Source organism: Larimichthys crocea, chromosome XVIII (genome assembly GCF_000972845.2).
Source record: "Larimichthys crocea isolate SSNF chromosome XVIII, L_crocea_2.0, whole genome shotgun sequence".
Classification (NCBI taxonomy): Eukaryota; Metazoa; Chordata; class Actinopteri; family Sciaenidae; genus Larimichthys; species Larimichthys crocea.
The window spans coordinates 4,674,797-4,690,162 of NC_040028.1; the positions used below are offsets into that span (position 1 = coordinate 4,674,797).

At 39.5% G+C, this 15,366-nt stretch overlaps 1 protein-coding gene across 1 annotated transcript; it reads right to left on the reverse strand.

Annotated features, from left to right (window-relative positions):
- Positions 1-13,403: 13,403 nt before the first annotated feature.
- LOC104921503 (zona pellucida-like domain-containing protein 1) lies at positions 13,404-14,537 on the reverse strand. The gene has a single exon (XM_027291132.1). The coding sequence runs from the start codon at positions 14,535-14,537 to the stop codon at positions 13,404-13,406; it is 1,134 nt and encodes a 377-aa protein (XP_027146933.1).
- Positions 14,538-15,366: the final 829 nt, after the last annotated feature.

Here is a 15,366-nt window from a genome sequence, read left to right on the forward strand (position 1 = left end):
GACACTATCTTTTAAAACGCGATATATGCCGATATGATGCAGGCTGACCTTTAGAGCGAGCCTGCAGTCTGATATTCATCTGACATCTGATATTCTTATAACATTTAATTAATTTATTGACTGTGCGTCCACAGTGTAGGCATCCTGCCCTTGCTGGTTTCTCTTTCATTAACACCCGCAAACCCAGCCTTCAGGTCGAATACATGGAATTGAACCCCCGGTGTATGCAATGAGCAAGAATTTTTCCCCTGTGCCATCTGTGCATGCCGGTAGTCAAGTTCTTGAGTAAAAAGCTGCCTCACTTCACTATAGGTTCTTCTAAGCTTTGAGAGTAACTGAACACCTCAGGAAATTTTGTTTTTGCTGACCTACGCTGGATTAACTTTTCACCTTCCTGTAGCGATGAACAGGTGTACTCCCGACGACATCACTGTTAGATGTGGTTACAGGTGCAACAGAGCACACTCAAACACAGCCGATCTGTTTGCAGCCTGATTAAATTAATATTAAAGTGTAAATCATATTGCTAAATAAACTGAATAAACAATTGTCATTTTCAACGGAATTGATATGAAATGTAGAATATGGTTTATCATACATTGTGAGTGAGGTCGCCACTTCTCTAAATTTGATTTTCAGCCATGATGGTGAGCACATCAACAAGTCAAGTGTGTTTGCAACATTTACAACTTGAAGCTTATGAAGTTTCAACTTGTGTTGAAGGGTTAGAAAGTGATGAATGTTGGCACCTTTACACTAAAGTGACAGGGACAGTTTTTAATCCAGTTTTAGTGTTTGGTTGTTTGTTAAATGCTGCATAAATGTTCAATGTTCAACAACAACAAGTTCAAATTTGATGAAGGGTGAGGGTTAGGCAAGGAAAGCAGGGAAAACAGCAGCTCCTTAGCTCAGATTGGATGACATCAATTTCTGATATTGCCACCAGTTTTAGCAATGTTCAACGTTGAAGCCGTGAAATTTCAGAGGGTGACAGATCTGATTACAGTCCAGCAGGCTGTCTTTAAACTTCTCTCTGCACACATTAGTCAGGTGGTTCAACATGCCTGTCATGAATTCTCATGTAGAGTCTGCATCCACAAAAAGTCAACTTCAACGAAGCCACAAGGAAAAGAACCACAACGTTTTTAGGTGTAAGTGGAATGTGGTTTGCACAGGGCGCATGTTACTAGACAATCTCCCTAAAACACAAGGAACATCATGAGTTTCAAGGTTTCAAGTGAATAAAAACTAATGGGAATTCAAAGCAGATGTGCTTTTGGGACATGTCAACGTGAAAATTTAATCAGTTTATTTGTTGTTTGAGTCTTTTTATACTAAAGTCCCAAAATGTAAGTGTCTAAAAGATTGCAGCTTAATATAACTGTCTTATCTGAAACTGAAAAAAAAAACAATATCTCACTCACTGTGTCCCTCAAAACGGGAAAACTGAACTCCCAATTCCTCATGATTAAGAAGTTAAAGCTACCTAGTGAAGTGTAAATGACTTTGTTCACCCCAGTGCTTGACAAAATGGTCCAGATGTGTCCTCCTGCCGTGTTAAAAAACCAAAGAGTCAGGAAAGGACAAATGAAAAAAGAGGGGTATGAGATGATGAAGGGAAGCTGAGTAGTGGGAAGACAGCAAAAGAAAAAGAGAGCGGAAGCAACATTTAAAGGGAAAAAGGAACCAGGTAATAATTTTAGATGTCTACCTGGGGGATTCAACGTAACGACTTCCACAGATACAACATTCCAAGCAGCTTCACCCCCCATCTTGTTGTATCCTACACGACCCACCCCTCTTCCAGTCCCTCCATCGTGCCCCTCCATGAGGGGCGATGATGTCAGATCCAGTATTTCACAGCCAGAAGCGGGCGATGACATGGACAATTTGGCCTGTGAGTTCTCTCCAGCATTGGACATGGTGTTACGATTACACGCTCCACTGCAGGTCCGACATGCCAGGGATGAAGGGGTGATGGTGTGTTTGTGGGAGCAGGGGGTGTAGATCTTTTAAATAACTTTCATAGAGCACAGCTCCATCCTGCTCTCTCCTCGTAAAACAGAATAACACTGATAGATATCCTGAGGCAGAGTGAGGCAGAGGAGGATTACTGAAAACATGTTCTTTTCTCCTTCACAGCAGTGAAGTCAGGGCCAAACGGCCTCCCAGACATGGGCACAGTGAATTTCTGTGTGTATTGCAGAGTGTGTACAGTATATCATTTTAAACCAACCTCTAATCTTCTCTGCAAGTATGGAGGAACACGAAGGCAAAATTATTTTTCTTTCTCTTTGTCTTTTTTTTCTACTTTTACAGCCAGTTTGGGTTTCATGGCCACAGCAGGTGAAAACCAGAACAGGTTTACAATCACTTAGGAGAACTGAAAGTATGAGAGGAGGGCAGCTGAAACCCCAGAGTTAGCCTTCAGGAAGGGGCTGGAGCACAGAGGAATTTAGTCTCTGCTCAACCTCAGAGCCAAGGAAACTCCAGGAAACCCAGCAGAGATAACTGAATGTGATATCTGATATGGAATATCTGAGAGTGCTGAGGGAAGCTGTTTTTCTGGATGTAAAACAACCCCAATGAAGGCAGGATACCCACCTAAGCTTCAGGTGGTTCCTGGGGACATGATAACTACACGTATGAAATGAAAGTAGTGGATAATGTCAGTGAGACACAGTGGGGGATTCCGCACAGAGGCTCCAGCAACAGAATTTACAAAGCATATGTTTCAAAAGTCTTGGGGAAAAAAGGTGAATGCTTTTTATAGGTTTTGTAGTACATAGTTTTTGCTTTTTTTTACTTTCTGTGAAAGTTTTTGAATGAACCCACCCCAAGTTTAATCTTACATTTCGTTTATTGTGCGATATTTAAAGTAAAGTAATTGATCAATTCAAAGTAGAGTAATTCATCCCAGCGGTAATTTTTAGAAAACTCAGCACAAACAAACATTTTCATTTAGTTTAAAGTATATTTTTTCCACATACAGCAAAGCCATAGAGTCTGACCCTGTGTTACAAAAACAAAAACAACTCTTTAATGGGAAAAGGTGTTTGCCTTGGGCTCACAAAGGCCTTTGAGAGTGACTTTGAGACATGGCTGTCAGCAGACAGTAAATAAGGAGGAAGTTGTATGTGTCAAGCAGGCTGTCATCATGTCCGGAAATCAGCTTATCTCCATGACTCATGACTTTATGATAACTGATTCAGATGTAAATCAACCTTTTTACTGGCAACATGTTTCAGAACTATGATTCACTTCTAGTTTACTTACAGTTTTGTTTGCACGCATCCCAACAAGTAGCTGGTTCAGTTTCGGAAATTTGGAGTCATCACTTATTCAACAGTCCATCAATCTAATACTATAATGTCTTTGGGGGTGTTTCAGGACATGGAGTTCAGACCACAAAAACACAATCTAATTTTCATTTATACTTGTTTGGACAAATCAATAAATATCCTGCAAAAGACTTGATAATAGGAATTACTGTGCAGGTACAGTGCATTTCCATGCATGAATCTGAGTTGTAGACTATCTACAACACATGGCGTGCCACCTGTTCTCCAGGAAAACACAAGAAATGGGAGTTTGTTATAACATTACACTTAATTAAGATTACCTAACCCTTATGGACTTGTATATCTTCAACTTTTCATTTTGTTTTATGGCAGTTGAGCACTCATATCAACTCAGGTGCTATTTTATATCCCTCCTGTTAATTTGTTATTGAAAGCTCCCCAGTGAAACGATTCATCCCTCACCTTCTCTGCTATTGTTACGGCCCGGATTGGGCATCTAAATAAGTCGACACCTTCGCAGCCTGCCTATCATATCTACTGGTGATTGTCCCTCTTAAAACTGCCAGTATTAGTGGCTCCACAGGAACCTGTGCGGCCGGGCCTTGTGTGAATTCTCAACACTATTGTGGAAGTGTCACGTCCACCTTGGATAGATCAGACCTATAACTGTGAATTATCTGGCTCACAGGAATTGGACGCCATACTTCATTCACAGGAATTCAGCAATGACAGCCCTCTCCCCATGGAGGAATAAACATGGAGTCCTCACTCACCACGTCTCTCTCCACTCACACTTCTTCTCCTCAGCTCTGACACATCTGCTCTCACCAACATACAGATATCAGCGCTGCTCAAGGTGTGTGCTGACAGGGGTAGGTGTGTTTAGCGTAAATACAGTTCAGGAAGCTGAATTGGCAGTTTTGGGGTCAAACTGCATTGTCTGTCCTTTACTTCATGTTAGATGTTTTGATTTTGGTTGACTTGAAATTTCTCACGGATTCTTATTTTCCTTTTGGAGCTGGGAAAGATTTTAGATCCCCATAAATCGATCTTCACAAACAAATGAAATGAAAATCCCTGCACAGACCCAAATCACCTCTGTTGTCTCATGTCAACTGTTTAATATCTTTTCAAGACACATTCATGTAACCATGTTTATTCACCTCAACATAGGAAAGAAACACCTGCAGTGGAGATTGTGAGTTTTGCCCCGTCTCCTACAGTATGAGGACTTGTTGGGTAATCCAAAGGGAAAGGACTGTTTTGCCCTGAAGTAAGCCTGCCAGGCAGCCCTTCATGACATACTGTGTACTGTAGATGGGTCATTTTAAGGTGGGGACAGATGTTGGAACATAAAGCCAGCTCCTTACAGACACTGCTGCAGCAGTCTCAATCCTACTGCGAGACACATCGGACACATTAATACTTCGGAAAAAGCATCATCAAACAATAGCTGACGGGTTGCCTCTTTTGCCCTTCACACAGACTGTTGTAACCAAAGGCTTGATTGGTCCATACTACATGGACTACAAATGGAAACCAGAACCCTTCTAGACGGTGCGTCATCATCTCTAAATAGGACTTCCAGGCTTAAGAGGTGTCTTGAGAGATATAGAGGAGTGGATCGAGCTGAGAGTGAATGTAGAGAAGGATTTGCTCAGTATATGTCAATGTATGACCAAGCCCATATGATGTCAATGCAACCCACGTGGAGGCCGTCATGCCATGGTTTGACTCACCGTGGCCAATGGTGTCAATGGAAATGTCCTTACTGTGTTACATCTGTGTAAACAAGAATACAGTTAACACATACTGTGTCCATTTTGGACAACAGGTAGTCAAATGTTGGCTGGTTTTCACAGGTTAATGCTAACATCGTCATCATTTTTCCTTTTTGCCTTGTGTGCTTGCTTTAATCCTTAAATTGACCTCCATGTTGCCACACTCTTTCGAGACAGCTGCTATGTATTCCCTGTTGGTATTAGATTAACATGTGAGACATGTTGGGACTTTCCTGACATTAAGTGATATTCCAAAACAAACCCCACCCGACGTACGCCACCATGACCTTGGTGTTATTGTTTTTGCCATGTATTCAGAATGATGAGTAGGAACTTTAGGATTTCAGGGACATCTGCATTTTATAAACAATCTTACAAAACTGTTGTTGTGGCAAGATCCATGTGGCAGTAGGACACATTGCTCCAGAGTAAGACAGGACACTATATTTAATAAAAAATATTGGCCTATTATTGATTCAAATGTCCCAGACTTATTGTGTCTGGATACAAATTAGGAAATTCCCGCCAACGGTTACATATGTTTTGGATTATTTTATGGTTTAGTTTTGTACACATAAGTCTGTAACATTTAATCTGTAATGATCTGTCAGAATTTACGGCATGCAATACAACTAAACAGGGCGTGCTTTGATACATACGTAATATTGCCACCAAACATTAAGTCAAATCAGTACCTGGAGAGAATTGAGAGAGGGCAGGTGTGGGATGAGCAACACATTTTTCTGCAGCTAATTTATTTTGTGTCTCAAACATCTTGAAACACATTTGCACAGCTGTTCAGAAATGAAGCAGACCTTTGACACACCCACCCACACACACCCACACACACACCAGTGGGTGAAATTTCAGACACTCTGTGTTTGGTACACGATCAAGGTTGGGGTCAGCAGCATTTAATGTTGAAATGTTTCCCTTTTCCTTTTAATGATCAAAATAATGAAAACCTCTTTCAGAATCCAAAACACATGATCCCAGATCTAAGCTTCTAACCGAACCGTAAATCTCTCTCCCGTTTGGAGGGTCACGTTCCTGGAGTCCACAGACTAACTGAGACACTTGATGACTTGGCATCTTGGCAGACAGCTTGGCTCAATCAATGCCATGTGGGTTTTATGCATGTATATATTCTGTATTGGCTTTTATATACTCCAACTACTACAGTATGTGTGTCTTACATACAGTTTATATATACACGCATATACTGTACATATATACATACTAGGTGTGCACATGTTCAGTTTAATCAATTCATTTTAATGCTGACTCAAAGTCCATATTCAAACTAGATTAAAAAGTCTGCAGCTATAGTGGCTCTGTGAAGCTGTACTTAAACACAACAGTGCTTTGAGCTGCTATGGTTTAGCATGCTAACATGCTCATGTTACCATCTTAGTTTAGTGTTGTTGCTAATTAGCACCAAATACAGTAAAGTACACCTGACCGTGACACTAGTTTTGCAGGAATTTAGTCAAGTACTAGACAAAGTGAAATTAAGATGATGGCAATAAATGAAAAGTTCTGGGATAGCCAAAGTTCATGTAAAATGAATTCTGAGAAGGATATGAATGTCTCTAACAAATTTCATAGTCATCTATCTAATAGTTACTGAAAGAATTCTCTCTGAACCACAAATGTGATCAAGGGGGAAAGCCAGTACATCACCATAGTCATTAGAGTACATTGTCTGGTCATGAAAAATGTCATAGAAATCCATCCAATAGTTAAAAGATATTTCACACGACGAGTGAAAATTTTAACCCGGTGGCAAGTGCTAGAATAAAAACTTAAGGTATAACCAAAGTCACAAAGTCTAATCCTCTGGGGATCATGAATGTCTCAATAACAATCCAGCAAATACTTGTTGAAATACTTCAATCTAGCTCAAAGTGGTGACCAAAAGACTGACAACACCATTGAAATTGCATCAAAAATACATGCATACATATTGTAATCACTACTGAGGTTGGTCACACATTTGAAAATACCATTTTCTTTGGACCAAAAGCCAGATTGACTGGGAGTACATTTGGAAACAAATGGAAACAAATTCAATTAGCATTAGAATCAGGCCAAGTATGCATATACAGTACAAGAAGTTTGCACTCTCTGTGTACTTAAACAGAAATAGACATAGATTTGTTAGGTTGTCCATCTCTAACTTGAACTGCAGGAGTCCATGTACTGCTGATATGATATATGAGGCTCCCTGTGTCTGCCCATGCCAGCTCAATAGGAGGTAGTTTCATCTCTCTCTGCAGGGAAGACCAGATTTATGGAGCTGAAACTGTACGCCTGTATATGTGCTTTTCCAACTCTCACCAATCGGCACCCAGTGACGAAGGTTAATAATCAAAGAACTCAAGCAACATGAAGAAAATCTCTTTAATATCACACAAACTGAGAGATAAAGATACAGTAACAGTATGTTTTTTTCTCTTTCCCTCCTCTTTTTGTTTGTTATGAAATGCATTTTAATTCTCATACAGTGTATCTACACAAAGTCTCTCACACATGCACACACTCCTCTGTTTATGGACAGCAGGTCTTCCTCCTCCGGTTTCCTCCGTCTTCCAGCCTGCCTGCCTCCTGCGGCTTAGTCATAAACTCACGTAATATGTTTAGCATGCTTTGCGATCATCTCATGACCACTGCTCAAGGCCACTCGCTGCTATCATATCAGCACACCGAGGCCATCACAGGAAATGCAACATTGATATAAAGTATCTGCACGTAAATGTCAGGAAAATCAAGTGGTTTCTGATTTCATTACTGGCTTTTATTATAGCATTTTATATTATATCAGATGTTATTTATTCTCTCTCAAATTTGCAGAGAGAGAATAAATAACATTTTACTCTACACACATTAATTTATAGAAATACAGTATACGACATATATTTAATTGTTGTTCATTAGGTGGTATTAATCATACTTAGTCAAAATCCTGGCAACTGAGTATATGTATTAATCTAAGAAACATGATCACATTTCACCGATCCTGGCATCCTTACACTGACTATCTGTTGCAGAATTGGTTTCATATTATTATTGAATACTTCCTGAGAGGCTTAACTCGATGAGATCCTCCGATGTGTCATTTCTGGTTGTTCCACGGTCCAAATGTCCAAATGTACAGTATAAAGAAAGGTAATAGTGTTTGTGTTTGTTTGGGCTCCGAGGCTGTTGGATGAGCTGCCTGAGAGATCAGGGCTGCAAAAGTTAAATAATTCGTACAATTACATTCCAACATTTGCTTTCAAGATGCACACATTTTCCCAGTTAGTGTTGTTTTCTTTTTCAGGGTGGATGTACAAGTTTTTAAATTTGATACCACAGGAGATCCTTTTCTGATGATAGAAGTGTGCTCTTCTTTGTGTAGGGCAGGCATTGATTTCTCTTTGTTTTTGTGGTGTCTAAATCAGTTTAAACAGTGTTGAAGAAGATGCTGTGAACATTCTGAAGTTGTGATGGTCTTCCAGTCAACTTTGGAGAAAAAAAAAAAGCAGGCTTCACTTCCAGATATACTGAAAACTGTCCCAGGATCCCGTTACAACTGCACAACATAGTTGTCATGTCCAGCCACAATATTACCAAACTTCCCCGGAGTTTCTGTGCTTCCCCGGAGTTTCTGTGCTCTGTCATCCAGCAGGTTCTTGTGGATCGTGGCTGCTGCTGTGATCCTGCACGACGTCCACTACACATATTATTACTGTCATTATTACTACCATATCTGCTACTGTGGTCATTTTATCATTCATTGTAATTCATTGTCATTTTGTCAGTCATTGTAATTGTACAATATGTTTGTGTTGATTTGTCCTGTACACGTGACATCCATTGCACGTCTGTCCGTCCTGGGAGAGGGATCCCTCCTCTGTGGCTCTTCCTGAGGTTTCTTCCACATTTTTCCCTGTTAAAAGGGTTTTTGTGGGCAAGTTTTTCCTCACTCGAACCGAGGGTCTAAGGACAGAGGGTGTCACTCCCTGTACAGATTGTAAAGCCCTCTGAGGCAAATGTACTTTGTGACTTTGGGCTATACAAATAAAATTGATTTGAAATTGATTTGATATTACAGTGTGAGCTTAAAGTGTGTCTTTTAAATCACCTTTAAAAACCCACTTTTCTCTAATAGCTTTTCGTTGGCAATTTCTTTTATATTCTCTGACATTTTAGTTCATTTCACACTCTTATAATGTGTTCATTTTTTAGTTTTTATATGTACATATAATGTATAATACTGAAGTAAGACTAAATACTAATGAAATAATCCAACAACTCCAAAGTCACCATCTCCTGACCTTTTGTGGTTAAACAAGCAACATGCCAACACATTGGAGCTGTCTTCACTGACCAGCTAGCTTTGACGACCACATGCAGGACCCCAGATGGCGATGTGTTAGCCAGCTAAGAAGCCCATGTAAATAAGAGCCTTTTGGATTTACTCTGAAATGTATGAACCTTTTTAGGAAGACATTTGTACACGTCCCTGTAGGAAAAGGTGTAAGTAATAAAATAAATGACGGATTCCCTACCGAAGCATCAGACCGAACAAGTACACGAGATCACGCATCACTCTCAATCTTTCATTTTGTCAATAAATCATTTAAACGTATCTTGTTGATGGTGTGGTCCATGCTAGTGAATGACTGCTGAATAACCTTTAGCTGCTTTCACTTGAACAGAGCCAAGACACCGTTCCTATTCCTGCTTATTTGGTGGAAGTTAGCCATATCAACTAACCTCAGGCCAGGTCATGAGCTAGTATGTCTCATGCTAGTCTTTCCGTGAAAGTCACGGTGATCATCCAACTTCTTGAGAGAGAGAAAACAAGGCCACCTCACAAGATGCCAGAGTAACACAGCAATGCCCTCCCCATCACTGAAATACAGAATAACAATACGTAATGACATAACTGATTGGATAATACATTAATGCCTATCACTTTTCATTTGCACAGTGAGCAGACTAGAAAGTTAACAGCTATTATGTTTTGAAACTGGACCTTCTGTGGATGGACTGCATGTTTTTCACTGTAAGTTCTTCACTTTGTTAGATTCCTTCAATACACCGAAGGATAATTTCTCAGAAAACCTTTGCTTCTTTGAGGTTTAACTCAGCCAATGAGATTTTCTGCCTCCAGAGCAGCTCTGCCTGTGAGATTGGACTTCACTTCAAATCTGTGCATAAATGAAATTCAATCTGCTGCATACATACATGCACATGCCAGCTGGAGTCAGGGACAGTCGGGCAGACAAATAGACTTCCCAGTAAACTAAACTCCCCCAAAGAAAGCCTTAGAGAATAAATCTCATAGAATATATAATGCTTATACACAGGAGAGCAATCAAAAAATGGGCCTCCTTCCTACTGCCTCTCTCTCTCCATCTCCCTCTTTCTTCCTCTCGCTCTCTTATTCAGCTCTTATCATTTCCTCGCCAAACCTCGCTGGATGCTCAACTGCCATAGATCAAATCCCGCATGACTCTGGGAAACGGTTCAATTCCAGATTCGCTCGTCTCTACAGCAAATAATGATCTGATCAGGTTTTGGGTTTAGTATGAAACCCGTGAATAACTTGCTCCATGTGGTGTGTGTATGTGCAGTAACCCATATGTGTGGGTAGGCTTACAGTAAGGACTGCTCAACAATGCCAAATGTTTCTTTTGAAACTCTGTATTTTCCATCTCACTTCATCCTGTATGTCTTTTCCTGCAGCAGACGTATACAGTAGTGACTAGCCTGTCGTTTACAACTCTTTTAAAGCGTGAGGAATGTGATGACCTGGGTTATAACCCTCTGTATAGAATGATTCTTGAAGTAAGTTTCAACCTGCTCGGAGAACAGGATGGATAGATTTCAGATAGACAGTTCATTTAGTGTCAGAAAAATCAATTATTTACTAAATGTTTAACCAGTGGCCTTTTTTATTAACTGGATGTCGCATTATTTATATTTTATTCCTGACTGTTCTCCAATACAAATTTAAGAAAACACATTTCACAAACGGGGAGGTTCCTTTTCTCATTCTTTTTCCTGTTTTCGATTAGATGTCCACACTGCCTGTCAAATTTTGTAGAATTATCATTGTTCTTGTGTTGTTGTTGTTGTTGTTGTTATTTTACATTTTATTCTTTTATTTTGATAAATGTTTTACACTTCAGAGCCACCGTAGTTCATGTGTCTGATTGCCAGCTGTTATAGTAGCAACTTTTCTAATGCAAGGAATTATAATTCAATACAATTCCCATTCTCCTCTTCATCATTTCTATGTATGCTTATAATCTATTACCTGGATATGATATGATGTTTGCAAATGTGTTGTTGTTGTTTTTTTGGCAGGAATTGAACTCAGAAGTATGATCTACTTTGGACACATCACCAAAGAATTTTTTTAAAAATGCTCCCAACTTCTAATTATATAGTCACGCAAAATTTGACTTCAGTAAAACACAGTCATATTTCATGGAAAACCTTTATTTATACGCCATTGTAAGGGGATTTATACAGAATAGGGTAATATTTCATATTAGAGACCTTTATTTTACAGCATTCATATGGTATTTTCATGTCAATTATATGCAAAACAGTTTCTTTTGATGGAAACACCTGGAATAAAATCCCAACATTAAGCATAAAATCAACAGTACTAATATCCTGTTACCTTAATAGTAAAAAAAAGTTCTACCACAGTTTTTTTTACCGTAAAAACAACAGTTTTTCTTTTTACAGTGAAGACTGTATCTCAAGTGATTTAATGTCAGTAAGAAGTAACTTCTGTTATTAGTATTAGTAGTTATTCTATTAAGAGATTTTTAGTTTTTATACTTTTCTGACATCTTGAAAGGAAACTACGTGTCTGTGTTGTACTACAAAACTTCTGGTCCAATAACCCTTGTGAGGGGGCTCAGCATCTTCTTTCCATTCATCAACCTTCACCTCTGGGGCACATCACAGAGAGACGGGGCAGTTGTGGCCCAGTGGGGTCAGAGATATACTGCCCTATGCATCCAGGTAGGCAGGCAGCTTCCTCCTCTGACATATACACTGGTCTTTTGGGGCCTAAGGCCTGCTGGGAAAACTCTGTTCACACAGGAGGATGAGGAGGGAACACTGTCTGGAGTTTGACATATTAGGAGAAGCTTTTATATAGCTATGTATATATAGAAACACAGAAATAAATACATATTGTTTATTGTAGCTTAGAATTTAAATATATAGACTTCCTGATCTTTCTGTGTCTGCATGTGCTTCCCTGTTTTTTGAGTTAGTGAATGTGTTGAATGAGTTTTTATCTGTTGATGTGTGATTGTAACATAATGTGCTCGTGTAATTTAGCAACAGTCAACACACTTTTTCATCATACATATTTCACTATCCATTTTTTAAAAAACTTTTAATCAAATTTTTATTTTCATTTTGTTTTCAGATTTTTTAAAGCATAATACATATCTCCTCTACTGAAAGTAACATGCACACTTAGAGAACTAATAAAGAACACAGTCTCTTAAATTTGATCCATTCATTTTTATTTTTGCTATATTATTTTTATACATCAATATGTGAATGCAGAAAAATCCAGGCAAATCAGTAATGGTTAAGAAAAAAGGGAAACTTTCTTAAAATGGTACTTTATGAGACAACACACTGTTCCCACACTTCAGTATTTTATTTGTCAATACATTTCTTGAGTGTGCTTGCAGAACACAAGGGTGGTGGGGCCTAAGGTGCTTTGTGGACTTGATTTGTTTAGAAGCTGAAGTTAACTGTCTGAAAAATACAAACAGATTTTCCAGACAATGTAATATTTTAGTTTAATAACTTTGCGCGAAAGCATTGAGAGAAATTAAATAAATTAGACATAATACTTTGATGGGTAGTTTGACTTTACTTTCAAAACACCCCACACACCTCACACTCCGGTATTTCTGTTATGTTTTTTTTTTTTTTTGATGATTTTCCCTTCAGTTACCATTCTGTCCTCTATAATGTTCAAAGCTTATAAAGTGCAGACATGCATTACAACTTTACGCTTATCTTTGTCCATTTGAGAAATAAGTAATTTTTAACACTAACAAAATCTACTGAATCCTCTGAAGATGCTCCATTCTCCCAGCTAAATTTCCAGGGCTGATATACAGTTAGAGCTACAGTAACACAAATACCAAGATCTCCCAACAGATGCAAGCAATGGTGAGCTGAGCCCTGTCCTCCACCAGAAAAGTTAAATGAGCAAGTAGGTTACTTAGAAAAGTGTTTGGCCTGTAGACCTGATGCCTGTATTCTGTATTTTAAGGCCTCCTTAGTTCCTGAGCCTTTTGTAAAACACAGCTGCAACACAAAGGGCAATAAAGCAAATAAAGGCAAGGACGCCAACAGCCACACCAAGTCCAACAGATGAGTTGTTTTCTTCTTCTCGGGCATCATGGGGCTTCGCTTTGCTGCCCTCAGAGTTGGTGATGATCTCTGGGGAGGAGATGGTGTAAGTCTTGGTTATTCCATCTTCAGATGTGTCCAGAGTGCTCCTCTTCCTTCGGTTGCTGTTGCATTGCTTGAAGGTGCTACAAGTGCTTTTCTCACACAGCCGGGTAATACAGTGGAGGTAGTATGTGGACACCGTCTCGTTTTCCTGCTCAATGAAGCGAAAGGCCGGGAAGAAGAAGCGGGCACTTTGGCTGTCTCCATTCTCAATCATGGTGGTGAAGTGATCCTTTGAACAGGGGACAAACAGATTAAAGTTGGTGGAGTTAGTAGGCAGTCGGGAGATAGAGGCGTAGCATTGGTCCAGCAGGACATGGTACTGCCCTGTCAAGTTGGTGGCCTTGACCTCGACATACACATTGGTCCTCAGTTCAATCCCCAGCTGTGGGATGATCATTGGTTGGGTGAAGTTGGAATCACTGAACAGTTCCAGATTTAAGGTGCTGATGAAACTTCCATTGTTATCCTTGATTGCAATGGAGGAGGCAGACACATCGATTTGGGTGTTGTTGATCAGATACTCTAAGGGATAGGCGCAGGAGTAGTAGTACTTCAGCTCAGCATTGTAAGTGATCGTGCCTGTTGTAAGATCGAGGGAGCGAACAACACCGCTGATGTTGACCGTCTGGATGTTGGAAAAGTCTGAGAATATACCTGTCCCAGCAGCACTGGTGGTCCTGAATATGCTTCCACAAGAGTGGGTCATATTTAGCGGGAAATTAAAGCGAGCAACAGGTGGATTCACAGAGTCATCAAGGGTTGCTCTACAGGCTGGGTCCATCTTATGGTTCAGGATCAGTAGAGTGTCATTGTAGCCAGTGTAGATGACGGGGCAGATTTGAATTGCCAGACCAATGGATGAAGTGCCACACTGCACTGCGATGTCAGTGAGCTCTGGCCGTCTTGCTTCTGTTCCACAATCGGTCACAGCTAACTGACTACTTCTCACTATCATGGAGAGTAAAAGTAAAATAATCTTCATTCTTCAGCTTTGCGTTGGATTTGTTGAGCTCTCTGCTGAAATCTTGACTGATGCTGAAGGCTGGTAGATCTTCTCAGTTCGTTTGACGTCTTTGGGCTGTATTCAGGGGTCTTTATAGATAAGTGTGTCTTCTGGGATTGGTCCAAAAGAAGGTCAAGCATCTTGCTATTTATGAACAACTCTATTGTATTAAGAAGGACAGGTCCAACTTGGACCATATCCTAAGGGCAACAACTGAAACCTGAAGCATCTTGAGGTCTTAAAATACAGAGACAATGACCTTGTTTCTTTGTTGAATATGCTTTAAAATACAGATTCCCATGTTCCTTTAACCAAGCCTTCATTAAGTAAGTGAACATAACACTGCAGGATATTAATTTCGGTGCTACAAAAAGCATACAATGCTCTAAAGGTTCTTTTATCCGGTTTCAGCTCTGGCAGCTTCAATAATGACCTATTTAGGATAATTTCAAAGAGGCAGGGAGTTACTGGATGACTCTTATTTATCTTGACATTTCTTTGATAATGAGTAACATTTATTGTAAAGAGAATTTCATAGTTAAACCAAACATTAAATTAAATTTATTGATACTTGAGTGGTTACCTAATGGTCAGATTCAAAGAGATCCTGCCAAAACACAACTGTGTTCATTTTTTTTCTTCAGTGAACCAAAAAAAAAAAAAAAACAATCTGAGAAGAGAAAGTCCATCTTTGACTTTGCACAGTTTGTGGACACCTGTGATGTGACGATGCAGCAAATAATGTAAATATTGTTGGCTTTTTAAATTCTTTTTTATTCTT